General features: G+C 51.6%; 1 protein-coding gene across 2 annotated transcripts; it reads right to left on the bottom strand.

Moving 5' to 3' along the window:
* CABP1 (calcium binding protein 1) lies at positions 1–26,795 on the bottom strand. 2 transcript variants are annotated; one of them, XM_032168511.2, is made up of 7 exons: positions 16,709–17,729; positions 11,160–11,339; positions 7,405–7,435; positions 6,974–7,117; positions 6,472–6,581; positions 6,095–6,242; positions 1–454 (listed from the first exon to the last, which is right to left on the bottom strand). In XM_032168511.2, the coding sequence occupies exons 1-7, from the start codon at positions 16,751–16,753 to the stop codon at positions 429–431; spliced, it is 684 nt and encodes a 227-aa protein (XP_032024402.1). In that variant the 5' UTR covers positions 16,754–17,729; the 3' UTR covers positions 1–428. The 2 variants fall into 2 exon arrangements, with proteins under 2 accessions (XP_032024402.1, XP_032024401.1); XM_032168510.2 differs by lacking the exons at positions 11,160–11,339; positions 16,709–17,729 and adding an exon at positions 26,024–26,795.

Consider the following 26,795-nt stretch of genomic DNA (forward strand, 5'->3'; position numbering starts at 1 on the left):
TGTCTTGCTCTTGGAAATATTTTTATTGGTTCTGAGATAACAGGGCTGAGGCGAGCTGGGACGGGCGCAGAGCGAAGGTGGGAGGCTTTGCCTTGGGGCGGACATGCTGTGTGGGGTCTGCTGGCGGGCTCCCTGGCCCACCCAGCCAGCAGCAGCTGGGCACATGGCCCTTGGCGCCTGGCATGACCTCTGCCGGCTTGGCACGGTGGCCTCCTCGTCAGCGGGTACCCCCGCTTTCCAGTTGCAGGAGTTAGTCTTTCACAGTGCAGAGGGGTGGGGGTCCGGGGTGGGCGCCTCCCCGGGGTGCAGGCAGGCCCCATCTGCCAGTTCATCCTGGGCTCTCGGCGGCTACAGTGGGTGAGGCAAGCTCTGGCTCCTCTTCGCCCCGCCTTTGGGAGCTTGGCAGTTCTGGAGGGGCCCTCGCGGCCTCAGCGGGACATCATCCGGACAAACTCTAGAAGGGTAGAGGAGCAGCTGGGGAGCAAGCAGCAGCCAGAGGCCTCCCCACAGTGCTGCCTTCAGACCCCACCCCATTGCCACTGCCCCAACTCTGTGCTGGTCCCCCATTCATTCCGCCCCCTCCAATCCATCGACACAGCAGCCAGCGAGAGTGTTCTAATCTGCGGATCTGACCCCCGTGTAAACCTCCCACGGCTCTCCACTGGAAAATCTCCAATATCCTGACACAGCCTCATGGCCCTCCCTGATCTGGCCCCAGCTGACATCTCCAGCCATATCTCTCGGGCTAACTCCCAACCTCTGTGCTCCAACTACACACATCTTCTTTTCAGCCCCTCAAGTGCAGCTGGCGCACTCTCTCTCTCACCTCTCAGCATTTTTTTTTTTTTTTTGACATGGAGTCTTGCTCTGTCACCCAGGCTGGAGTGCAGTGATGCGATCTCAGCTTACTGAAGCCTTCACCTCCTGGGTTCAAGTGATTCTCCTGCCTCAGCCTCCCGAGTAGCTGGGATTACAGGTGTGCACTACCACGCTCGGCTAATTTTTGTACTTTTAGTAGAGACAGGGTTTCACCATGTTGGCCAGGCTGGTCTCCTCTCAGCTTTTCTGAAAGCAACCTGTACCCCCTCCCTTCTTCTTCTTCTTCCTCTTTTTTTTTTTTTTTTTTTAATGTAGAGACAGAGTCTCGCTCTCTCGCCCAGGCTAGAGTGCAGTGGCATGATTATAGCTCACTGTAATGTCAAACTCCTGGGCTCTAGCAATCCTCCTGCCTTGGCCTCCCAAAGTGCTGGGATTACAGGTGTGGCCACCGTGCCCAGCACCCCCCTCATTTTTCTTTTCTTTTCTTTTTTTTTTTTGAGACGGAGTCTCGCTCTGTCGCGCAGGCCGGAGTGCAGTGGCATGCTCTTGGCTTACTGCAAGCTCCACCTCCCGGGTTCACGCCATTCTCCTGCCTCGGCCTCCCGAGTAGCTGGGACCAGGCGCCCGCCACCACGTCCGGCTAATTTTTTGTATTTTTACAGAGACGGGGTTTCACCGTGTTAGCCAGGATGGTCTCGATCTCCTGACCTCGTGATCCGCCTGCCTCGGCTTCCCAAAGTGGTGAGATTACAGGCGTGAGCCACTGCACCGGGCCTCTCTCTCTCTCTCTTTTTTTAAGGGGGATTTTAGGTTTACAGCAAAATGGATTAGAAAGTATGGAGATTTGTTTCTGCAACCCCTGTCCCCGCATATGCATAGCCTCCCACACCGACCACATTCCACACAGAGTGAGGCATTTGTTATAACTGAGAAACCTACACTGACACATTGTTATCACCTGGAGACCACAGTTTACATCAGGGTTCATTGTTGGCAATGTACATTCTATGGGTTCGGACAAATGTGTAATGACATGCATTCTCTGCTGTTGTATCATACAGAACCGTTTCTATTTTTATTTATTTATTTATTTTTTCGAGACAGGGTCTCACTTTGTCACCCAGGCTGGAGTACAATGGCATAATCTCGGCTCACTGCAGCCTCGACCTCCCGGGTTCAAGTGATCCTCCCACCTCAGCAATCCAGGTAGCTGGGACTACAGGCATCCGCCACCATGCCTGACTAATTTTTTTTGTATTTTTAGTAGAGACGGGGTTTCGCCATGTTGCCCAGGCTGGTCTCGAACTCCTGACCTCAAGTGATCCTCCTGCCTCAGCCTCCCAAAATACTAGGATTACAGGAATGAGCCACTGTACCTGGCCTCATACAGAATAGTTTCACTGCCCTAAAAATCTTCTCTGCTCTGCCTATTCATCCCTCCCTCCCCCCAACCCCTTGCAACCACTGATCTTTTTACTGTCTCCATAGTTTTGCCTTTTCCAGAATGTCATATAGACGAAATCATATGGTATGCAGTGTTTTCAGATTGGCTTTTCACTTAGTAATATGCATTTCTGTCCCCTCTTCACCATGTTTTCTCATGACTAGATAGCTCATCTCTCTCTCTCTTTTTTTTTTTCTTTTTGAGACAGAGTCTTGCTCTGTTGCCCAGGCTGGAGTGCAGCAGTACCATTTCAGCTCACTACAACCTCTGCCTCCCAGGTTCAAGCGATTCTGTGTCTCAGCCTCCCAAGTAGCTGGGATTACAGGTGCACACCACCACACCCGGCTAATTTTTTTTGTATTTTTAATAGAGACGGGGTTTCAGCATGTTGATCAGGCTGGTCTCAAACTCCTGGCATCAAGTGATCTGCCCACCTCGGCCTCCCATAGTGCTGGGATTACAGGCATGAGCCACAGAGCCCAGCCTAGCTCATCTCTTTTTAGCACTGAGCAATATCCCATTGTCTGGATGTGCCACCGTTTATTTATCCATCACTTACTGAAAGGACACCTTGGTTGTTTCCAAGTTTGGACAATTATGAATAAAGCTGCTATAAGCATCTATGTACAGATTTGTGTGGACATAGGTTTTCAACTCATTTGGGTAAATACCTGCCCTTCCCTCTCACCTGGTGGCTCTTCTCATTTTGGGGGGCTCTAATTATTTATAACCTCCTCCAGGAAGTCTTCCCTAATCCCTCCCTGCAGCTTGGCACAGGCGCCCCCTCTATCGCAGCCTCCTGTGCTTCCCCCAGCACACATGGATTATGCTATTGTTTTCTCTGGTTTTCTTGCTGGTCTTGGGCTCTTCCAGGCAGAGAACAGATCTTAGGACACAGCAGATGTACAATGCATCCTCATAGGGTGAATGGGGGATGCCAGGCTTTCGAGAACAAGGCTGTCATCTGTGGTGGGCGCTACCTGGATACAGGGAGACCTGAGATCTTCAGATCTGGTGATAACAAAGCCTTCTCTCCAACTATTCACACTCCCTGGCCTTGAAGCCCAACTGCTCCTGAGAGAAAACCTCCCAGCCTTTGTGTTCTGGACACTCACGGTCTCTGGCACATGCTTATCTTGTCTTTCTGCTCAGAATGCAAGTTCCCCGTGCACAGAGTCAACATTTTACCCTTTTCCTGTATCCCGTAGTGCCTCACATGGTGTCATGCATAAGACTGCATTCTGCTGTCATTTCAGGCCTGGGGCTGTGCCCCAGCTCTGCCTCTTAGTAGGCAGGCAATCTTGAGCTAGTTATATTACTTCTCTGAGCCTCAGTTTCCTCATCTGTAACATGAGGTTATAATAATGCAATCCATAGAGTCATTGTGAGAATTAAATGTAATAATATGTGTAAAGCTACTTAGTACAATGACTGCACATAAGTGTACAGTAAATTATAACTATTATGATTATTATTGATTCTTCAAAAAGAAAGTCTTTGAGGCTGGGCGCGGTGGCTCACGACTGTAATCCCAGCACTTTGGGAGGCCAAGGCGGGTGGATCACTTGAGGCCAGGAGTTCAAGACCAGCCTGGCCAACATGGTGAAACCCTGTCTCTACTAAAAATACAAAAAATTAGCCAGGCGTGGTGGCGCACCCCTATAGTCCCAGCTACTCGGGAGGCTGAGGCACAAGAATCACTTGAACCCGGGAGGTGGAGGTTGCAGTGAGCCCAGATTATGCCACTGCACTCCAGCCTGGGCGACAGAGCAAGACCCTGTCTTAAAATAAAAAAAAAAATAAATAAATAACCTTTCACTGAGCACTAGCTGTGTTATGCAGGAAACGCAGAGATTAAGAAAATAGGGTTCTTCTTTCAAAGTTCAGAGTCTATTGGGAAGACAACTCTAACCAGCAGTTAGGGGACAGTGTGAAGAACAGGGTGAGTCTGACGTGCTGTGAAAACCCAGAAAAGAGGAAGTTCAGTTTGAGGAACCAGGGAAGGGTGCTAGAAGGAGTCCCACCGTCGAGTCACGAAGAATGTCCCTTGGGCTAACAGAACTTAGCCCAAGTAAAAAACAGGATAGGCCAGGTGCAGTGGCTCACACCTGTAATCCCAGCACTTTGGGAGGCCGAGGCGGGCGGATCACCTGAGTTCAGGAGTTCGAGACCAGCCTGGCCAACATGGTGAAACCCCATCTCTACTAAAAATACAAAAATTAGCTGGACGTGGTGGTAGGCGCCTGTAATCCCAGCTATTCAGGAGGCTGAGGCAGGAGAATCGCTTGAACCCAGGAGGCAGAGGTTGCAGTGAGCTGAGATCGTGCCATTGTACTCCAGCCTGGGGTACAAGAGCGAGACTTTGTCTCAAAAAAAAAAAAAAAAAAGAACAGGATGAAAGCCCTCCTGGTGGCCAGGCGCAGTGGCTCACGCCTGTAATCCCAGCACTTTGGGAGGCCGAGGCGGGTGGATCACTTGAGGTTAGGAGTTCAAGACTAGCCTGGTCAACATGGTGAAACCCATCTCAACTAAAAATACAAAAATTAGCCGGGCATGGTGGTGGCCGCCTGTAATCCCAGCTACTTGGGAAGCTGAGGCAGGAGAATCACTTGAATCCGGGAGGCACAGTTTGCAGTGAGCCAAGATCCTGCCACCACACTCCAGCCTGGGCAACAGAGTGAGACTCTGTCTCAAACAAACAAACAAATGAACAAACAACAACAAAAAAGCCCTCCTGGCAAAAAGATCAGTGTATTCAAGAGGCACCCAAGCAGCTTCACTGATCACAAGTATTTTGGTGGAGTGTGAATGAAGGACTGTGAGTTGTGGCTGGGGAGGTGAGCTGTGGTCAGATCTTAGGGAGCCTGAGTGTCAAGCTGAGGAATGTAATGTTCAGAAAACACCAACCGTGGATGGATGCATGCGTGGGTAGACAGATAAATGGATAGAGAAGGATGGGTGCAGATGGACACAGGGATGGGTGAATGGATGAGTAGATGAATATAGATGGGGAAATGACTGAACAGATAGATGGACAGATCAATGCAAGTATGGGTAGAAGTATATGCAGACAAAGAGACATGAATGTGTGAATGGAAGTATAGAAGTATGAACACATAGAGAGATCTATATAAGTAGATGAATACGTAGATAGATTCACGGGTGAATGTAGAGAAGAATGAATAGATGCATGAATGGACAGATAAATGCATGGATAAATTGCTATATGAATGATTGTTTAGAGATGGAGGAATGGATAAATAGGCATATGGATAGATAAGGAGATAAACAGATGAAAAGATGGAGAGATAGATATGGAAAGAGGACAGATAGATGGATAGGTGGATGGATGGATGGATGGATAGATGGATAGATATGTAGACGAATGGATGGATGGATGGATGGATAAATGGATGGATGGATGATGGACAGATAGATAGATAGGTAGATGAATGGATGAATGGATAAATGGACAGATGGATGGATAGGTAGAGGATGGATTGATGGATAGATGGGTAGATAAATGGATGGATGGATGGATGGATGATGGACAGATGGATAGATAGGTAGATGAATGGATGGATAAATGGACAGATGAATGGAAAGGTAGAGGATGGATAGATGGATGGATGGACAGATGCATGAATAGATGCATGGGGAAGGGATGGGAGGTGGATTAGATGGGGGCATGGATGGAGAGATAGGAGGATGAAAGGGCTGGGGGTTGGAAAGTTAGGGCGGATTGATGGTTGCATGATGGATACACAATTGGGGGGCTCCATGGATGGCCACTGCTGGCTTGCTTCTCTCCCACTTTCAAGCCCCACCTACCTTCAAAGTCCACTCGTCCATCCCCATTGAGGTCCACATCTCGGATAATTTCCTCTATGTCTCGGTGTCCCACCTGATGACCCAGGAGCTTCCTCATAGCCTCTCGCAGCTCACTGGTGCTTATTTCCCCATCACCGTTGGTGTCAAACTAGAGAAGGCAGGAAGGGAGGAGGGTCGCCCCAACATGGCGATTGGCAGCAGCAGATCCCAAAGTTGAGCTCCTTCTCCAGTGTCATTGCCCCCCTTTACCAGAGACCTTTCTCTGTCCAAGCTCCCTCCCCTGATCTGGGACTTGGGGCTCAGGCTTCTTTTGAAGTATTTATACTGCAGATAGGATTCCAATAGCCGCCCCATGCCTGCCTGCCTCTGTCCATTACCTCTCGGAAAGCATCTCGCAGTTCCTTTACACCAATCATATCTGCTGTCTCTGCCAGGAGTTTAGGCCCCATTAGCTCCACGAAGTCATCAAAATCTACATGGCCACCCACTGGAAAAAGAGGAAAGGGCTAGGTCATCCCCAATATACCCATTCCCTGTCTTCAACTAGACAACTGACAGAATGGGCAACCCCTCCTTGACCTGCTCATCAGACAGAGACAAACTCAATAATAACAAGAGCCCTCTGTTCATTTCTTCCTGTGAGCCAGTTATTGGGCTGTTTTACAGATATTCCCTAATCTACTTTCTGGGCTCCACTCCTCCAATTCAACCCTCATTTTACAGGTGAGGAAACCGAGGCTCAGAGAGGGTAAGTGGTTGGCCCCAGATCACAGAGCTGGAAAGAGGTGGATGCAGAATTTGAAGCCAGTCCTGTCTGACTGCAGAGGACGGCAAGGGTGAGGACCGGAAGGGATGCAGGTGCCTGGTAGAGGGACTCACGGTTCATGTTGATCTGCTGGGACAGTTCGATGAGCTCCATCTCGGTGGGCATGTAGCCCATGGTGCGCATGCAGTTGCCCAGGTCCCGGCAGTTGATGTAGCCATCTTTGTCCTTGTCGAATTCTCTGAAGGCCTCTCGGAGCTCTGGGGAAGTGAGCAAAGGTGGATGTGGTCGGGGGTAGGACCCGCAGAGCCTCTGTGGGCAAAGGCAGCCCAAAGGCCCACCGGCATGGAAAGAGAGGCCCAGGAGCTTCCCAGGATGCTGGGGCACTTCTCTGGCCTCCTGTGCACACCTTCAGCAGCTGGTTTCACAGAAGATACCCCACGCTGCACCAGGCCCCATTCCCAGGGGCCTCTCTTCCCATCAACCTCCCTTCCCACACCTTCCTAGAGGGCTAGGCAGTCCTTTCCCCCAAGGGGCCAAGTTTTACCTTCAATTTCCTCTGGTCGCAGTGATCTATCCTGAAACAAAAGAACATGTCCTGTTAGCCATGACAAGAGACCGGGAAGTCACAAAATATCTAACCTGGGGGCCATCCAAGTGGCAGCAGGCACTGGGTAGGAGGTGATGAGGATGCAGCACAGGTGTGCCTGGATCAGGTCCTTGAGGGGAAAAGAAAGCCCCACATCTCCCTTAGACATAGAAGCTCCTGGGCCCCTAACAGGAGATGCCCAAGGAGCCACCAGCCCCACCAGCCTGGGCACAGAACCTCTGTGCCTCCAGCCCTTGTTCCAGATACAAGAATGGGTCAGCAGGAGTTTGAGGCTGTAGTGCGCTATGATGGTGCCATTGCACTCTGTCACCCTGGGCAACAGAGTGAGACCCTGTCTCAGGAAAAAAAAAAAAAAAAAAAGAATGAGTCAGGGAACAGAGCTTGTCTGGTGACAAAAACCTGCAAATAAAACAGGGTCCAGGTAGGTCACAATAGGGAGAAGAGAGCACCACCCAATGAAACAGGAAGAGCAGGGCGACAGAGGCTGCAAGACAACAGAAGAGGCGCAGGAGGGGAGAGAAGGCAGGGCCATCCTGAAGTGGGGGTAGGAGGACAGGGAGGAGTCAGGGGGAGACGTGGCAGCAGAATGGGGCTGTGCCTGCTTCCCAGGAACTGCCCCACCTTCTCCAATTTAACCCCCATCCCTATACATTCCCCTGTCACAGGACACCACATAGGACCCCAGGGGCCACCAGTGCTTCTGGCTGCAGCCAGGGTCCAAAAAGCACATGTCTCCAGCCTCAAGCAGTGCCCAGGTCTCCTGGACAATCAAGGCAACCCTGAATCTAGGCGTCAGAACAGATGGCAGAGACGTCTCCAAGGAGCAGGCCTAGAGGAAGCTCAGGTTGGTGAGGTGCCAGTTGTCCCGGGCCTGCCCAGGAGGGAGACAGACTGGCATGAAATGGATACAGGTGCCCAGCTGGACCTGGTTAGTAGACTCCAAAAGTGGCCTTCAGCGTCCAGCCTCCCGCGTGTTGCAGCTCTTTGCCTTTGGTCAGGGAGAATACCGGGCAGGTGTGCCCATCCTGAAGAGGCTCACACAGGTATGGGCACACCTCTCATGAACACAGACACGCAGGCATGCCACAGGGAGCGTGCTGCACCTCCACTGTGCACGCAGGCCGTTCCAGCCAGCGGGGCCAGGGTGGGTAGAGACAGCCACTCCAAACTGGCCCCAGAACAAAAGACGACAACACCAGAAAATCTGCAGATCATCTAGAAAAGGAAGGGCTGCTGAGTCACATCTCGTGGGACAACCAGGTGCATAGGACCAAGAGCTCAGAGGTGGCTCTGTGTGGCAGGACAGTGTTGAGAATGTGTGTGAGCTCGGAGGGAGCAGGCTGCAAGCTCCCAGCACCGCCAGGCTTGGGGTAGGAGTAACCCGAAGGGAGGCGTGTCTCTGAGATGACTGCATGGACGTTCACCTAAAAAGCTCGCCATGGGCCAGGTACGGTGGCCCACGCCTGTAATCCTGGCACTTTACGAGGCCAAGGCAAGGGGATCACTTGAAGCCAGGAGTTCAAGACCAGCCTGGGCGATATAGTGAGACCTCGTCTCTACAAAAAAAAAACCTTGTTTTAGTTAGCCAAGCATGGTGGTGCACGCCTGTAGTCCCAGCTACTCCAAAGGCTGAGGCAGGAGACTCACTTGAGCCTGGGAGGCAGAGATTGCAGTGAGCCAAGATTGCACCACTGCACTTCAGCCTGGACAAGAGAGTGAGACTCTGTCTCAAAAAAAAAAAAAAAAAAAAGCTGGTGATGGTCCCTGGCTCAAGGGTAGGTCACAGCCACTCCAACACAAATCCGTATGTTCCTAGACGTTTTTGGGTGACCAAAAAGGATGTTTTGTGCAATGGGTCATACCACCAGTCTGTGAAAGTGAGTGAGTAAGCACACGTGTGTACACATACATGCAGAGCATACTCCCTAGGACCAGCTACTGAGACCCAATAAATCCTTTCCCATGCATCAGGCCGTAAGCAGCCTCCCATTTCTCCAGGGCCCAGTTCTGCAGGACTTGGGAGGAACAAGCATTGCTGACCCCATGGCAGCCCCTTCCGTTCCTCCTGTATGCCCAGAGCCCCGGGGACAGCAAAGCCAGGTGCCCCTTCACGGGGTGTGCCCGCCACCAGAGCTGGTCTGCTGAGCACTGATGGCTGGTCCTTGGATCACACTCCCCGTGCACAACAGTAGCTATGTGTGTTCTCTGCCCTGGAGTAGAGCCAGGGATGCCCATTAATGTGCCAGGAAGATCACGTGCAGCAACTCAGGGTCAGGTGGAATGGGGTGCAGGAACATGCCTTTCTCCCCAATTCATGTGGTTGGGAAGACACACTTGGGCCCTAGAGGCAGACAGACCTGAGTATGAAGCTCAGATCTACTTCCTCAGGCAGGTCACTCTGTTGTTTGAGCCACAGTCTCCTCATCTGTAAAATGGGTTAATACCAGTACCCACCTCAAAGGGTCTTAGTGTGCATTCAGTGAGACAAGCTATTAAAGTGTTTAGCATGTGGCATTCAATAAACGCAACCTACAAATGTTTACCTCTATAACATCCTCATTAGTCCTCTCCTCTCTTTGAACTATTTAGCTGCTTGTAGAAAGCTGGCCAATTCAGTAGCCTCTAGCCACATGTGGCTATGTAAATTTGAGTAAGAATAACATAAAATCCATAATTCAGTTCCTTAGTTGCACTAGCCACATTTCAAGTGGTCAGTAGCCACATGTGGCTAGTGGCTACTGTATGGGACAGCATGGAATTTAGAATATTTCCATCATTGTAGAAAGTTCTACCAGATAGTGCCACATATACAGAGTTGTCATTAGGAGCACAAGAGGCTTTTGAGTCAGACTATCCAAGTGTGAATCCTACCTCTACGACCAACAAGCTGTTACCTCGAGCATGTGACCTCTGCACACCAGTTTCCTTCCTTCCTTCCTTCCTTCCTTCCTTCCTTCCTTCCTTCCTTCCTTTTCTTTCTTTCTCTCTCTCTCTCTCTCTCCTCTCTTTCTCTCTTTCTTTCTTTCTCTCTCTTTCTCTCTTTCTTTCTTTCTTATTGGAGTCTCACTGTGTCACCCAGGCTGGAGTGCCATGGCACGACCTTGGCTCACTGCAACCTCTGCCTCCTGGGTTCCAGCGATTCTCCTGCCTCAGCCTCTCAAGTAGCTGGGATTACAGGCACCCGCCACCACGCCCAGCTAATTTTTGTATTTTAGTAGAGATGGGGTTTCACCATGTTGGCCAGGCTGGTCTCAAACTCCTGACCTCAAGTGATCCACCCACCTCGGCCTCCCAAAGTGCTGAGATTACAGGCATGAGCCACTGCGCCCAGCCCAAGTCAGTTTTCTCATCTGTAAAATGGGGATGATAAAAGCACCTACCTCTTAGAGTTGCTCTGAGGCTTAAATGAGGCAATCCGCCAACACACTAGGCGCAGTGCTCACCTAGTAAGGGCTCAAAACAATGTATCTGATATTATTATTATTATTATTATTATTATTATTATTATTATTATTATTATTTTGCTGGTGGATATGGACTCACCAGCACTTTGTAGCCATGAGTGGAAAACTCTGGGGATCAGATGCATAAGTTGGGGGTGTGAGCTCTGTATAGACCCCTTCTTCACCCCAGCACCTCCTCACACCCTGTGAAGCCGAGTTCAGCGGGCTCCACTGGGCCAACTTACGTACAGGCTGCCTGTTCTCAGCGAAGCCCTTGCGCAGGAAAATGCAGGCAGGGCCCAGCAGGTTGTGCATGACTGCGCAGTTCTGGGCCAGCATCAGGAGCGGTCCCGGGAGCTCGGCATCGGCCGCCAGCCCCTCCTCGCTCGTCTGCACCACCATGTAGCTGGTCTGTTCCTCCTGGCACATCTTCAGCCAGCACCAAGCAAATGCAAAAGAGAGGCAGGGTGTCACCTCCCTGCCCAGCCTGGATCCTGGTCCCGGGAGGGGCTTTCCACAAGAGGGGACCCTGAGAGTCAAGGAGTGGGATTCAGAGAGCCCTGAGCGTGCACAGGCATCAAATCGGTCCAACAGACGGAGTCTCCAATCCTTGACGGAAATGGTGGTTCCGGGGAGAGCTGAATGTGATGCCCTCTGTGTGGCACATGCACACGTGCACACACACGCACACACACACACACACGCACTGGCACATTCGTATGCACAGAATCACACACCCATGTGCATGAAGAGACAGGAGCTGCGGGGGGCTTCTATTCTCACCAATGGGAAGTGTTCACTCAGAGCCTAATGAAACAACATCCTTTCCCAAAATGCTCCCAACCTCCCAGTTCAATCAATCTCCAGGGCTAAGTCATTCCTCCCAGCTCCCAAACGGACTTGTCCTACCCCAGCCAGATCCCCGCTGGAAGGCTGTGAGGGCAATCGGAGCTGGCAGCATGGAGACCAGGCTTGGCTGGTCTGCCAGACTGGAGGTTGCACATGCAGGTGCCATTGCTGACATAAACGAAGCAGGCAGGGTGTGAGAGGTGGGGACTGGGGCAAAGTGGAAACATGCCCCCTCCTTTTTTGTGTGTGGCTAGTGCACTCTGTCGCCCAGGCTGGAGTGCAGTGGCGTGATCTCGGCTCACTGCAACCTCTGACTCCCAGATTCAAGTGATTCTCCTGCCTCAGCCTCCCGAGTAGCTCGGTTTACAGGCACCCGCCACCACACCGGCTAATTTTTTTTTCCGTATTTTCAGCAGAGATGGGGTTTCACCATGTTGACCAGGCTGGTCTCAAACTCCTGATCTCAGGTGATCCTCCTGCCTCAGCCTCCCGAAGTGCTGGGATTACAGGCGTGAGCCACTGCACCTAGCCTGAGATGGTGCCCTCTCTGAAGAGGCAGCACTACTTAACTCCAGCCCAGTGTAACCAAATCTGATTTAAAGCACCAGGTGGGCCACACAAGGCACATCTGTAGGTAGGATTCCACCCAGTTTGTGATTTCAAGACTAGACACTCTCTGCCATCCGCCAGTTCTCCTTTTCCTCCCTCCCGCCTTCTCTGGCTCCCTGCCTGGCCCAGAGTGCCGGACCTCTAGAGGCTAAGGCAGGGGCCTTCTCTGCTTACCTAATATAGCTGTGCTCCCAGGCCCTGACCAGCCGATCCTCCGCCCTGAAGGTTCCCATGCAGCTATAAAAAGTCAGCACTGCCTACAGACCTTCCCCTTAGGACAACAGCAGCATCCAGACACAACATTCAGTTCTCCCTGGCCTCCCGGGATGCCCAGTGCCTCTCCAGAATCCAGCTCCTGCACTCTGCCTTCAGCCTGGAGTTTACATACCTTCCTTCAACGTGGGGGGATTTGGCTAGAGTAGGACCTTCCCAAGGAGCGACAGGAGATGAAACCCTGAGGGCTGTCTTTGTCTGAGAACTGCAGGTCTGCGCACCCGATCCTTCCATCCTACTGCATTCTACTTGCAGTCAGATTCCTCCAGGGCAAAGAAGGCCTTGCTTAGGAGAACATCCCAAGACCCAGGGGCAGCCTGTCCTTCCAGGTTGAGATGCAGAACAACCTCCTGCCCACCATATCCTCTCCTGCTTCCTCTCCCCAAAGCCCTGTGGGGCTACAGACGGAGACTCCCTTCCAACTTCCTAAGCCCCTTCCAGGCCTAGAGATGGTGGTGCAGTGTTCTGGTTCCTCAAAGGGGAAACAGCTACTCAGGCTGGAGGTGAAGGAACTCAGTCCCAGGGTCAAGTTCAATGAGTGCAATAAATGTCTGTTTTAGGTGATCCCAGAACTTGAGGGATGTCAGACAGGCCAACAGCCCCTCCTGGTTTGATATCCCAAAGACTTGTGATTCAGAGCCTCGGCTTCACTCCCTCAGACTTCTGGGACCTAGACTAGAGCGAGGCAAGACTAGAGCGAGGCAGAACAAGAGAGACCTTCCCATCTGGGAGAGTGGATGAAAGCATGCCTGAGATGACAGTGACTGGCCGAACCCCAGGAACCAGTCTCAGGTGATGTCTGCAGAGAGTCAGCGTTTTTGTTTCTGGCTGAATCTTCTGCACTTGGCTCAGAGATAGCATAACCCAGGAAGGCAGGGAGGTAGCAGGTGGCACAGAACTCCAAGAGGTGAGCCGGACGTGGTGGCTCACGCCTGTCATCCCAGCACTTTGGGAGGCCAAGGCGGGTGGATCACCTGAAGTTGGGAGTTCAAGACCAGCCTGCCAACATGGCGAAACCCCGTCTCTACTAAAAATACAAAAATTAGCCGGGTGTGGTGGCGGGCACCTGTAATCCCAGCTACTTGGGAAGCTGAGGCAGGAGAATCACTGAACCCAGGAGGCAGAGGCTTCAGTGAGCCGAGATGCACCACTGCACTCCAGCTTGGGTAACAGAGCGAGACTCCATCTCAAAACACACACAAAAAAACAAAAAAACAAACAAAAAAAACTTTAAAAGGCAGTTTAGCCTGCTGCCTTTGGGCTCAAACAGTCTTAGGGACAAATTCTGGCTCTGCCACTTGCTTGCTGTGTGACCTTGGGCAGGTCATTTCACCTCTCTGTGCTCCAGTTTCCTTCTCCATACTGTGGGAGATGATCATGACTAGTCACAGGATTCCTGCGACAAGTAATGAGTTATACACATAAAGTGCTCTGCATGGTGGCTAGGGCATGGCAAGAGGAGGTGAATAAATAGAGTTGCCATAGTGATGGCAATGATGGCGATGATGATGGTGGTGGCAGTGATGTAATTTAAGAGATGCTGGGTGCCAGAAGGCATTTACTTCTGGCTGCAGAAGAAGTGGGGGAGCATCTGCCAATCAGAAAAGAAATGAGAAGGATGGAGAGGAATTTGCTCCCATGAAGAATGGAGCAGTGGTAGCTGGGGAATTTCCACTGCATCTCTTGATCATAATACTGCCTGGCACCAAGTTGCCCCAGAGGCTGCAATTCTTCCCTGGCCAATGATGGCACCTGACAGCCTTGTCCTGCCCAGCTCTGAGCCTGGTGCAGGCTGACTCTCACCACTTCCAGTTCCCCAGATACCGCTCAGGAAGCCAAGTGGGCAGCAGCCCATGGACCGACAATTTCTTCTGGCACCAAGGTGACGTCTCCTAAGTGTGGCATGGCAACAGGAGGGGCAAGCGTGCCTCATGACCTAACAGCTTTCTAATAACACAAGCTGGCCAAGAGTATGCACATCAAAGCTCCCTCTCGCTGAATGACGCTGAATGAAGGTCTTCAAGGAGAAGCCGAATGAGGGAGCGCCTGGTGAGCGGGGAGGGGACTGATGCGCTGAGCGGGAATTTGGACCAGACGACTTCTAAGGTCAGATCCGGAAATCTATGAATAACATTTCTGACAGCAGGGGAAAGAGAGAGGCAGCCTCTCATAGAGGAAAAAATAAAAATAAAATGCCAGCTCTGATTTTACACAGACCAGGGTTTAAATCCCAGCTCTGCTTCCTATCGACTGTGTAACCTTAGGAAGGCTCTATCTCTGAGTCCAGCTTCTTTCTCTATAAAATAGCCAAAAGAACTACGTAGTGGAAAAGAGAAAATGAGATAACAGACATTAGGTATGTTGTAGATATTTAGGGGAAAAAAAGCAATTATTAATACTATGATAGAAACATGAAATTGAATGCAGTCAGTTTTTTTTATCTTTTACTCTATGGACTGAAAATCTCTCCTATTTCCTGTTTCTCCTCCATCCCGCTTCTCTAAAACCCAGAGCAGAACAATTATGGTTATGATGACAAGAATACTAACATTTATTGACTACTATAGGCCAGGCACTGTGCGCAGCACTTTATTTCATTCTCAGAATCACCTTAAGAGGTGGATATTAGTATGCCCAATTGATGGATGGACAAGGGAATCGAGGAACAGAGAGGTTAAGTAATTTGTCTAAGGTCACATGGCCAGAAAGAGGAGGCCTTTGTAGTCTGACTCTTAAGCACGCTGTTGTGTAAGGGAAGATGGGTGGGAAAGAAGGATAATCCTTGTTCTTAAGTTCACTTCCTCAAGCTCTGGATGGAACCTATTACAAGGGCTAATTCAGATCACTTTCTGCTTCTCTGGAACAGCACGGAGGCCACTTCCGATGCAGAAGACTCCCCTAAGAAGATACCAGATTATGGGGGAGGTGTGCATGGAAGAAACAACAAGCCCTTGGAAGGATCCAAGGAACAGCAAAGATTAGAAGGAATTTGATGTGAGCAGCTTAGCCAAATGAGGAAGACGACAAGCAGAAAAGCCCAAAATGTCCTAAATTGAGAGGCTGTTAAACTGACCGAGATAGGATGGGGTTGGGGATAGAGACGCCAATAGCTCACCCAAGGCCATAGGTAAGTCACTTAACCCCTCCCTCTGAATGTCAATCAAGTTCCTTGTCTGGAAAATGGAAGAATTGGAGGAAAACAACCCCATCATTCCCTCTTCCTTTAAATAATATCTGAGTCTCTTCTATGGCCTGGCTACAGAGGGCTAGAAAAATAGGCAGAGCCCACCTAACCCAAAACTCTATAGGTGCAAACCCAGCCTTGCATGAAAGATGCTTTAGAGATGATCATTTTCTTTCTAAAAGGAATTTTTGCAAAAAAAAAAAAAAAAAAATCCAAGTGTATGGCGATAAAGCCACCACAGAAAGTGACTTACATGCAACCCCTGCTCAACACATCACCCGGGCAGCCTACTTCTTAATGGAAAACTCCTGGGCCCTAAAACCACTCGGGTCCTATTTGAGATACTGTGACTTAACTCAAGAATTATTGGGGAAGGATTATTGTTTGGTTCCTTTCAGTAGCAATGGGATCTACTTCAAAATCCACAACTCTGAAGGCTTAGGGGCCATCAGAGAGGCTCACAGACCCTCAAAGGATATGAATGAGTTCCTGGCCTTGCTGCTGGGAAGGGTCTTCAGATTCTGCCGGTTTTAAGGGACTTGGCCAGTCCCTTGAATGACTGAGGTGCCAGTCAAGTTCACTGACATCTTAAGGATCCACCCTTTTCATTTTACATCCCAGAAACCCCAAAGCTACACAGTTTCTTTCCTAAGCCTTCTGAAAATTGCCAAACACAGTTTCACCCCGACCCCCATGCCCAAAGCCTGGGACACAGAAAACGGCAATAGGAGGGTGTTTGGGGTAGAAGCAGGGAGGCAGCCCCGGACAGAACCCCTGGGAAGGGTAGCAAGCTCCAGCCACCGTTTCTGTGCCCAACCTCTGAGACAGATGGTGAGATACCCCTAATCCCCAGCCCCAGATCTTGGAAACTCCAAAAACATACCTTCCTTGAGAGATTTCTCAGTGGAGACTTGACACAGTTGCCCATCCTAAGTTGAGGCAGCCCCTCTTGGGATCCCCGGGTCCATGAAGGAGGCTCCTGGGGGACTGAGGGACTTCCGTCCCAGTCTCTGCCAACCCCAGCCTCCCTCCGTCTGTGCCGTTCTTCCTCCAGGACGGATGTGAGCCCTCTCTTGCGCGCGCACTCTCTTACTCGTCTGCCTGCTCCTGCTCTCCGATTTTTTTTTTTTTTTTTTTTTGGGTGGATTTTGTGTGTGTTTGTGTGTGGGTTTCACTTTCTGGGCACTTTCTTAAGGAGATGAAAGCAGAAGGGGAGAGTGCAGGGCATAGGGAAAATCACCTCGAGAGCTGATGGCAGAGGGGAACCAAGCTGGAGAAGGCTGCCGAATCATCTACATCAGATTAGCGCTCAGTCCTCTCTCTGGTTCTCTCCCCTTCTCTCGGCCCCTCCTTTCCCCGCTGCCAAATCTGCAGGGAGATAGCCTCAGGGAGGGGGGCCCAGAATGGCAGCTGCGGCTGGGAATTAGGCCAGCAGGCCCAGAAAGGGAAGCTGGCTAGTTTGGGTTCCCGAAGCCAGGGTGCCTGCCGCACAGCTCCCAGCCTTATGTGCGCGCGCACACGCACACACACACACACACGCACAAACACACACACACATGCATGCACACACAAGCACTCAGGGAGATGAATGCCCCTTCCAAAGAGCAGTGAGCTGGACAAGCACTCACTGCCCCTGGCAATTCCAGCTGCATTGAGAGCTACGGCTCCAGTCGAGAGCCTGGGAGGTCTGGTGACGCCTCCATCATGCTCCATTTTTCACACTTGCCTTGTCACTGAAATGGGACGAGGCTCGGGGGCCGGCAGTGCAGATGAGCCAACAGTCAGATCAGATCCTTCTGCTCTGTGTGCAATATCTCCGACTCAAAGGAAACCAGGAGATGGCCCCAACAGGAGCATGACGGAGGCAGCGCAGGCAGAGAGGGCATGAGCAAAAGGTCTCAGAACCTCCTCCTCCTCGCCCCCTGCCTCATCCAGAGCAAAGACCTCTCCTCAGCTTCCTTGGGGTGCCGAGCAGAGAAGAAGCCCTTTACGAAGCACTCTTCGAGGTCCCACAGCTGGAGCTTTTTAGGTGACTGGCTCTTCCTCGTCCTTCCATGGTCGGCTTTGATATGAATTCATCTCACGCCTCAGATGTCCCGTTTGAGACCTACAGCCCCAGCCAGATTCCCCGCGTGCAAGTGTCCCTGTTTCCTGCACCCAGCTTTTTCCAGCAGGGGGCACCAGAGATAGACTGGAAGCAGAACTCCTCCCAGGCCCCCGATGCAGCCGATTCTTGCCGATTCTAGCTCAGTTTTCAGCCCGGAGAGCCTCCTTTCCCAGGAACTTTTGTCCCGTGTGGGGTGACTGCTCAGAACTCCTGTTAGGAAGATGGGTGGGGGCGCTGCACAGAGGGTGCTCACTCCTAGGGAGCTGGGAAGAAGGTCCCTGGATAACTCCTTGACCTCCCCAGTGCTGCTGCTGACAACCACGCAATGGTTTAATCAGGGGAGTTACTCAGCAGCCTTGTTTGGGCCAAACCTCTGGAGGGGGAGATGGAGGAGGAGGAGACTGGGGGGCGGGTATTGATGACTAAAGAACAGAAAAGAGGGTGATGATGCCTGTCTCTTGGAAACAGCATGAAGGAAGCAGGCCCAGGCAGGGGTCAGTGGACTCCGATGAATGGGAAGGACGGGGAGTTGAGTCTAGCTCTGCCAGCTTCTTTTTTTTTTTAAGACAGTGTCTTGCTCTGTTGCCCAGGCTGGAGCGCAGTGCCGCAATCTCAGCTCACTGCAACCTCTGCCTCCTGGGTTGAAGCGATTCTCCTGGCTCAGCCTCCCGAGTAGCTGGGATTACAGACGCACACCTTCATGCCTGGCTAACTTGTGTATTTTTAGTAGAGATGGGGTTTCACCACGTTGAACAGGCTACTCTTGAACTCCTGACCTCAGGTGATCCACCTGCCTTGGCCTCCCGAAGTGCTGGGATTACAGACATGAGCCACCACGCCCAGCGCTGCCAGCTTCTGACTGGGTGGCTGCCTCCCATTCCTGAACTTCAGTTTCCCCCACTGGAAAATGGGGCTTTCCCTAGCTTGCTTATATAGCATACATGAGAAAGTGTGAGACACCGAATAGCTACTGGATCGGTAATTATTTAAATGCAAGAAAGAAGTATCACTTGTCCAGTGGAGAAATGTCAGGCACTGTGCTTGGCTCTGGGAGCGTTGTTGGGGGATAAGAGAAACACAGTCCCTGATTTCAGGGTGCTTACATTCTAGCAGGTGGGCAGGAGATATTAGAGCTGGGACACAGTTATCTGATTACATTTCAGATAAACGCTATGAAGGGAAAACACAAAAACTCTGAGAATGTGAATGAGGGGAATCTGTCTGAGTCTAGGGGATCAGGAAAGACTTGCAGGCAAAATCTAGAAAATAGACCATATGTAGGCTCCTTTGAAACAATAGTGCTCACTAGGGACCCCAGAGGGAAGCTCAGGTTAAGGTCCAGGTATGAATGGGTGGATATATGTAAAGGCCAAAACAGCACAGCGTAAAGCAGAGATTCTCAATGCTGGCTGTAGACTGGTATAACTGGGGAGCTTCCCCAGAAATTCTGACTTAATTCTGTCTCCGATGGGCACCGGGCATTGGTATTGCTTCGTACTCCCAGGTAATTCTAACCTGCAGCCGGTGTTGGGAAGCACTGATGTGGAGGCTAAGAGCTTGGGGCAGGGCGCGGTGGCTCACGCCTGGAATCCCAGCACTTTGGGAGGCATAGGCAGGTGGATCACCTGAGGTCAGGAGTTTGAGGCCAGCCTGGTGAACATGGTGAAATCTCGTCTCTACTAAAAAAAAAAAAAAAAAAAAAATACAAAAGTTAGCTGGGCGTGGTGGCAGGTGCCTGCAGTCTCCGCTATTCGAGAGGCTGAGGCAAGAGAATCCCTTGAACCCGGGAGGTGGAGATTGCAGTGAGCTGAGATTGCGTCATTGCACTCCAGCCTAAGCAACAGAGCGAGACTTCGTCTCAAAAAAAAAAAAAGGCTTGGACTGCGGAGTTACACTGACTTGGATTCAAATCATGTCCTGGGCCGGGCATGGTGGCTCACAACTGTAATCCTTGGAGGCCAAGGCAGGAGGATCATTGAGCCCAGGAGTTCGAGACCAGCCTGGACAACATAGTGAGACCTCGTCTCTATTAAAAAAAAAAAAAAATCTTGTCTGCTGCTTAGTAACCATGTGGCCTAGAGGACATGTTGATCTTTCTCGGCTTCAGTTTCTTCATTTATAAAATAGGGATTCTAATAGCACCTCCCACAGGGCTCTTGTGAGGAGCTAATGAGATAATACATGCAAAGGGCTTGGCACTGTGCCAAGCATCTAGAAAGCGCCGTCTTCCCCTGCCCAGCATTGGTATTAAAGGGCCAAGCGTGGCATCCATTTGTTCAGCAGGGCATCAACTCAGTCAAATCTGGTGGTTCCTGCCCCCTGCAGGCGAGTCCGGGCATAGCACCCACTTGTCGACCTTGGGATATGCCTCTGTCCTTGGAAACAGGAGACAGGGGCCAGCAAAACCAGGCCTCTATGGAAAAATCACACACTTTGAAGAAATCCCATCCTGCTTTGGGGGCAGGTGCAGGAGCTGATACTAGCTTGAGGTTTGAGGATAGCAAGGGATCCAGGGATTTTGATGTGCTTTAAAGCTTACTTAAAGCTTACTTGAGCTGGGCAGGTAGGCAGGAGGGACAGATGGCTCAGACTTCAGTAGGAAATTTTAAAAGGGCTGAACAGCTGGGTATGGCGGCTTATGCCTGTAATCCCAGCACTTCAAGAGGCTGAGGTGGGAGGATCAGTTGAGGCCAGGAGTTCAAGACCAGCCTGGGCAACATAGCAAGACCCCATCTCCATTAAAAATGTCTAAATTAGCCAGGCATGGCGGCTGTGCCCCTGGTCATAGATACTCAGGAGGCTGGGGCAGGAGGATCACTTGAGCCCAGGAGTTTGAGGCTGCAGTGAGCTATGATTGTACCCTGTACTCCAGCCTGGGTGACAGAGCAAGACCTTGTCTCTTCAAAACAAAACAAAACAAAAAACAAAAAAGGCTGAACGGCGGGGGCTTCCTATAAGGAGTGAAGCATGTTGTATGCCCCCACCTCCCATCTCTATCCACTGTGGCAGCAGCCCTTGGGCCTCCAGAAGCCCTACTTTGAGTGCTGGAATGGAATAACAGGATCAGAGGGATAAGAAGGATAAACTCATTGCTGATTATTCCTGATTAGAAGGGAGGCTGGCCTTTGGCCCTGGTCAGTTCTATCACCAGCATTTGAACTATCACCAGCCTTTGAACTTGGATGACAGCCCAGTACTAAGACACTCAGGGAAAGCTGGACTGTAACGTGAGAGGTGCTTTGCAGATGCTTCTGACAAACAGGGAACACACTTATGTGACTTCCCACCAAAGCAGCATGGCACATACAGAACATGCAGGTATTTTCAGAGACATGCAGACCACAATTCTCAGCACAGTCCTGCCACCTACTTATTTACTTATTTTTAGAGACAGGGTCTCACTCTGTCACTGTGGCTAGAGTAGAGTGGTGCAATCATAGCTCACTGCAGCCTCAAACTCTTGGGCTCAAGCAGTCCTCCTGACTTGGCTTTCCAAAGTGCTGCAATTACAGATGTGAACCACTACACCTGGCCCTGCCTTGTACTTACTATATGACCTTTGGACAAGTCACTTCCTCTCTCTTGAGCCTTCCTCATTTCTTTATTTTTTTTTCCAGTCTTCCTCTGTCACCCAGGCTGGAGTGCAGAGGCACAATATCAGCTCACTGCAACCTCCACCTCCTGGGTTCAAGCAATTCTCATGCCTCAGCCTCCCAAGTAGCTGGGGTTACAGGCGCCCACCACCACACCCAGCTAATTTTTGTATTTTTAGTAGAGACGGGTCTCACTGTGTTGGCCAGGCTGGTCTCAAACTCCCGACCTCAAGTGATCCACCCGCCTTGGCCTCCCAAAGTGCTGGGATTACATGTGTGAGCCACCATGCCTGGCCAAGCCTTCATCATTTCTAAAATTGTTGTGGTGGGGGTGGGGGGGTTGATGCTAACCTTCACAGGTAGCTGTGAAGATAAGAAGATACTTTGTCCACTGTGCAGTGGGCTCTAGACTGAGGCTCAAGTGCCATTGTTGCCTCTCAAAAACAGCTGGAGGCAAAGGCCGACCTCCTGGAGGACTCTCACTGAACTGACTCCAAGCCACTCCTATCACCTGTGGCTGATGTTAACCACAAGCTGACCCTCACTTTCCCTCTCCCCAGGCCCCAGAGAAAACCTACAGGGGCTCCAAGCCCTCTCAGAGAGAAGGAGGGAGACACATGACTGGAGCAGGAGTGAGGAATAGACACAGCCCTATCTTAGGAGCATATGCTTAGTGCAATTAAATCCATGACCCAAACCACCATGGCATCTCTCCCCATCTAAACCACAGGAACTGGCCGGGCGCGGTGGCTCACACCTGTAATCCCAGCACTTTGGGAGGTTGAGGAAGGTGGATCACTTGAGGTCAGGAGTTCGAGACCAGCCTGGCCAACATGGTGAAACCCCATCTCTACTAAAAATACGAAAATTAGCCAGGTGTGGTGGCAGGCACCTGTAATTCCAGCTATTAGAGAGGCTGAAGCACGTGAATGGCTTGAATCTTGGAGGCAGAGGTTGCAGTAAGCCAAGATCATACCACTGCACTCTAGCCTGGGTGACAGAGTGACACTGTGTCTCAAAATAAACAAACAAACCACAGGAAGTAAGGAAGCCTCTGAAGTCCGGAGGCTGGTGATACCATTCATTCACTCATTCATTCATTCATTAAATACTGTGATCCTGCTATGTGCAAAGCAGTATGGGAACAGGGATAGCCTATCTGTATTAGGAGACATGTTTCTACAGCTGGAAAAATGGGAAGGATGGGACAGAGCTGTGGGTTTTATCCACATTTGCCTCCTCCATAAGGCATGTTTCTTCTCAAGCTCAGGGTAAGGAGCAGAAAGCCTGTTTCTTAAAATAGTCTTCCAAGACCCAAAGCCCCATGTCATCATGCCTCTGCCGAGTTAATTTCTGACATCACATCTTCTCTAGGCAGCTGGGTGGCATGTCCTTAGCTGGCCACAAAGAAGGAGTACGGAAGATCCTTTGACATTCAGCTCCTTCCCTTAATAGCCATCCTCACCTGGCTCAGAATCAGCTTTCAAAGTACCTTACCCAGGCCCTCATTCAATTACCCTATTAATAACAGCAATAACATTAATGAAGGCTGCCCTTTATCCAGCACCCACTATGAGCCAGGCATTTGATATCCTTAATCTTGTGTAAGCCTCCTAATAACTGCAAAGCAGTTTTTGTCAATCTCATTCCTGGATGAAGAAACCAAGACCAGAGAGAGAAAATAACATGCCCAAGGTCACAGAGATTGAAAGTGACAGAGCCAGGATTAGAACTTGCATCTCTGCTATCTCCCAAGCCATCATTCCACGCCTTAGCCTCAAAACCATGCTGTCTCCCTGCATATGCAATAAGGATGCTCTATGAGGTCACTGGGAGAGTTTTCATCCCTGTTTCCTTTAAGGTAGGAATTCATCTTGGTGCCTTCAGTGTCATTCTGAACCCTGGCTCTCTGAGACTATTACAAATGAAAAGGAAGAAGGCCTTGGTAGTTAATCAACAATAACAACAAAGAAGAAGAATAACTAACACTGATAGAGTTAGCAAGGGCTCCGTGCCAGGCCTGGGCCAAGCTCTATCTCTCCATATCCCATTTAATCTCCCAAGCACCCCGATGATCCCTACGTTGCAGGTAAAGAAATAGACTTGGCCAGGCACTGTGGCTCATGCCTGTCATCCCAGCACTTTGGGAGGCTGAAACAGGTGGATCACTTGAGCCCAGGATTTTCAGACTGCCCGGGCAACAAAGTGAAACCCTGTCTCTATTATAAAACATATTTTTTAAAAAAGAAATAGACTTAATGAGGTTAGGCAATTCAGTTAAGTTAAAAACAAATGAAACTTGGGGAGACATGAAAAATATACTTCCCCAGGGCTGTATTTTGTCCTAAGCAGATCTTAACTAAAAGTTTCTGTATTCAGAACCCCATCTGTCTTCTCTTGGTTCTGACCCTGCCTCTAAGGACAGAAATCTCAATACGAAGAAAAGGGAAGAAAAGATTAATTCCTCTCGTCACAGGAGACTGGAGGCTCTGACACGAAAGTCCCAGCCTGGGTTTGCTGTTGTTGCTCACGTAGATGACTTGGAGGTGTCAGATGGAAGCCCAAACTGAATGTGCTGGGCTTTAAAGTAAAAGCCCGCAGCTCTGAGAGGCAAGAGCTTCCACAGCGAGGCAGTAAATATTTGATGGGAACTTCCAGCTCCTCCTGACTCAGGTGACCCTGGCGACATTTCAGAACATTGGGCTGGAAAATTCACTTAATGACTGAGAAATTAGAAGGAGAAACAAAAGCACGTCGCTACAATGCTCGCAGCTCAGAAAGGGCTCATGTAGGCAAATTCTGCAAGACAGGAAAGAAAGGACTCTTTTTTTTTTTTTTTTTTTTTTTTTCAGGAGCTGAGTCAGATCAGTAGCAAACTGAGTAACCAGAAAGTGTATGATTCTAGGCCAATGACCTACCCTTCCAAACTGCTAGGTACAGCCAGGGCCCTGGCTATCTGGTTCACTGTTGTCTTCCTGGTATCTAGCAAATGTCTGAACAAACAAATCACAGGAACTAAGGAAACCCCTGAAGGTTTCCTTAATAAATGCTCAAGAAATAATTGATAAACGAATGAATTGGTATCACCCATTCAACAACCCAGCATTCCTGCTGCAACCCAGCCCCAATCCAAAGACCACTCGTGCCCTGACAGCCTACACCTCCTCATTAACACAAACCACTGCAGTGAACTCCCCTGATACATCGCCTCACTAACTCTCACGGCTCTGCATCCAATCTCTACTCCAGAGAACTGTTTCCAGCTAACTCGGCTAACGAGGGCTCCCTGCAGGAACAAAGCCACACACCACTGCCCTATGGCCCCACCACAGCAGCCCCACGCAACCCAAATACATGTGCGGCTGCCTTCATGTCAGACCTCCACCAGCATCAGCCACTGCCGAGTAGTATTTTGAAAAGAAATGTGCAGATCTGAAGCAAAACACACAGGGCCTCCTTGGAATTCTGATCCGGCGTGGCAAGCCAGGAGCTTGAAACAGCTTCTTTATGCTAGATCTTAGCACAGAAAGGCACAGGCCCCCCTGTTTCCCTACAAACCACGCAAACGCTCTCATCAGACCTCTGCATGACACCTCTCGGAGGCTGCCACAGAACTGTCTCAAAGCTGTGCCAATGAGTTTGACTTGATTACAGACTCCGAACTAGGGGAAACCCTGGCTTTTTTGCTCTGGAGTTCAGAGGTTTCCTTCTACTGAGCCTGTTTCCCCAGCAGCACAGCCTCAAACTGTAGACCTGGATTGTGACTACGGAGCTGCTTTTAAAGGGCAGGCTCCCAGGTGCCTGGGACTCTTGAGGGAAAGGCCTGGGGGAACCACTGATGACCTCTTCGTGGCCTTTCTGACCCTTCCAATGGCATCCCTGGAGTGACAGCCTCCTTAAACCACTCCAAAGTTCTAGTTTGAGCCACAGCTCTGCATGCCCCTCCATGCCTACCCAGACACCTCTTCTCTTTCCTCATATTTTTGGATCTCCTAACTTTTCTCAGGCCTTCAGGGACATGATAGGCAGTGGCTAGTGTCCCTCGCCCTCAAGTAATTCTGTGGAGGTCCCCTCTCTTGACCCCCAGACTCCAAACCGCTTGCTCTCCTGAGTCGCTCCCTGGCGGTACTGGCCAGAGGCCAGAGGAGTGGGTTTGGCGCCACCTGCTCGGAGCGCCCCTCCTCGACCCCCGCAAATCTCCAGGAGGGTCGTAGAGGTCGCTCTCTTCCAGGACTGGCGGGTTCCGGCGGCTATGAGGGAGGCTAGCGGGGAGGGCCTTGCCCCAAGAGGCCCGGAGCGTGGACAGCGCACGGGGTGCTGAACCAGGCACTGGGAGGAGGAGTGCCGGCAAGGGCGCCGGCCGGGGGAGGACGAGGTGAGCCGAGGCGTGACCCGTGGGGGGCCACGGGCCGCGGGAGGAGGCTGTGGACGCGCAGCCGCGGCCGGCAGGGTCCCGAGCGCCTTTCCAGGGAGCGCTGACGGGAGGCGCGGCCCTTACCTGGCCGAAGGCGGAGCTGAGCATGGGGCGCAGCCGGTGGAGGAACGGGTCCGCCTCGGACGCGGCGGCTGGAACGGAGTCCCCGCGGCCCGGGGCTCGCAGAGAGCCCCGGAGGCCGAGCGCCGGGGACAGTCCCCGTTCCTCCCCATCCCGCCCGCGGGCCGGTGGCAGCGGCGACGACGGCGAAGGTCGGGACGCCGCGGCCGGCAGCGCCTCCCGGGGCCTGCAGTGAGCCTGGGGGAGCCCACGCTGGCTCCCCCGCGCGCCCTCCTCTCGCGGCGCCGGCCGGCACAGGGGCCTCCGCGAACTGGGGTCCCCGGACGACTGCGGCGTCGCCGGGCAGGAGCCGGGTAGCCGGCGGCTGGGCAGCCCCGGGTCCCGGGCAGGGCCGTGGCGGGGAGCCCGGCTGCCCCCGCTCGCCGCCGCCGCCTTCAGCAGCGACGTCTTGGACTCGCTTTTGGCGATGTGCGAGCTCATCGCGGCGGGGCCCGCGCTCGCATGGCCCGGCGGGGGCGGCGCGGTGCGGCGTGGCGCGGGGCCCCTGGCGGGCAGAGAACGGGGCGCCCGGCGGGAGCCAAGCCCGAGGACGCGCTGGAGGCGGGCGCCGTCCCCCGGCCGCTTAAATGCGGCCCCGTCGCCGCCGCCCATGTGACAGCGCAGCCTCTACGCCCGGAGCCCGGAGCTCCCGGCGGCTGGCGGTGCAGATCTGGGGGCGCTGCCGGCTGTCCCCGGAGAGCCCACCCCCGGCTCCCTGGCGGCCCAGGTACCGCCG

Source organism: Hylobates moloch, unplaced genomic scaffold (assembly GCF_009828535.3).
Source record: "Hylobates moloch isolate HMO894 unplaced genomic scaffold, HMol_V3 SCAFFOLD_12, whole genome shotgun sequence".
Classification (NCBI taxonomy): domain Eukaryota; kingdom Metazoa; phylum Chordata; class Mammalia; order Primates; family Hylobatidae; genus Hylobates; species Hylobates moloch.

Coding starts and splice junctions, on each gene's coding strand:
- CABP1 (XM_032168510.2), bottom strand. CDS start 26,671: ATGGGCGGCGGCGACGGGGCCGCATTTAAGCGGCCGGGGGACGGCGCC. Junction 7,436..26,023: donor TCAGCTCCGCCTTCGGCCAG/GTAAGGGCCGCG, acceptor CTTTTGTTTCAG/GATAGATCACTGCGACCAGA. Junction 6,243..6,471: donor TGCGAGATGCTTTCCGAGAG/GTAATGGACAGA, acceptor TGCCTTCTCTAG/TTTGACACCAACGGTGATGG.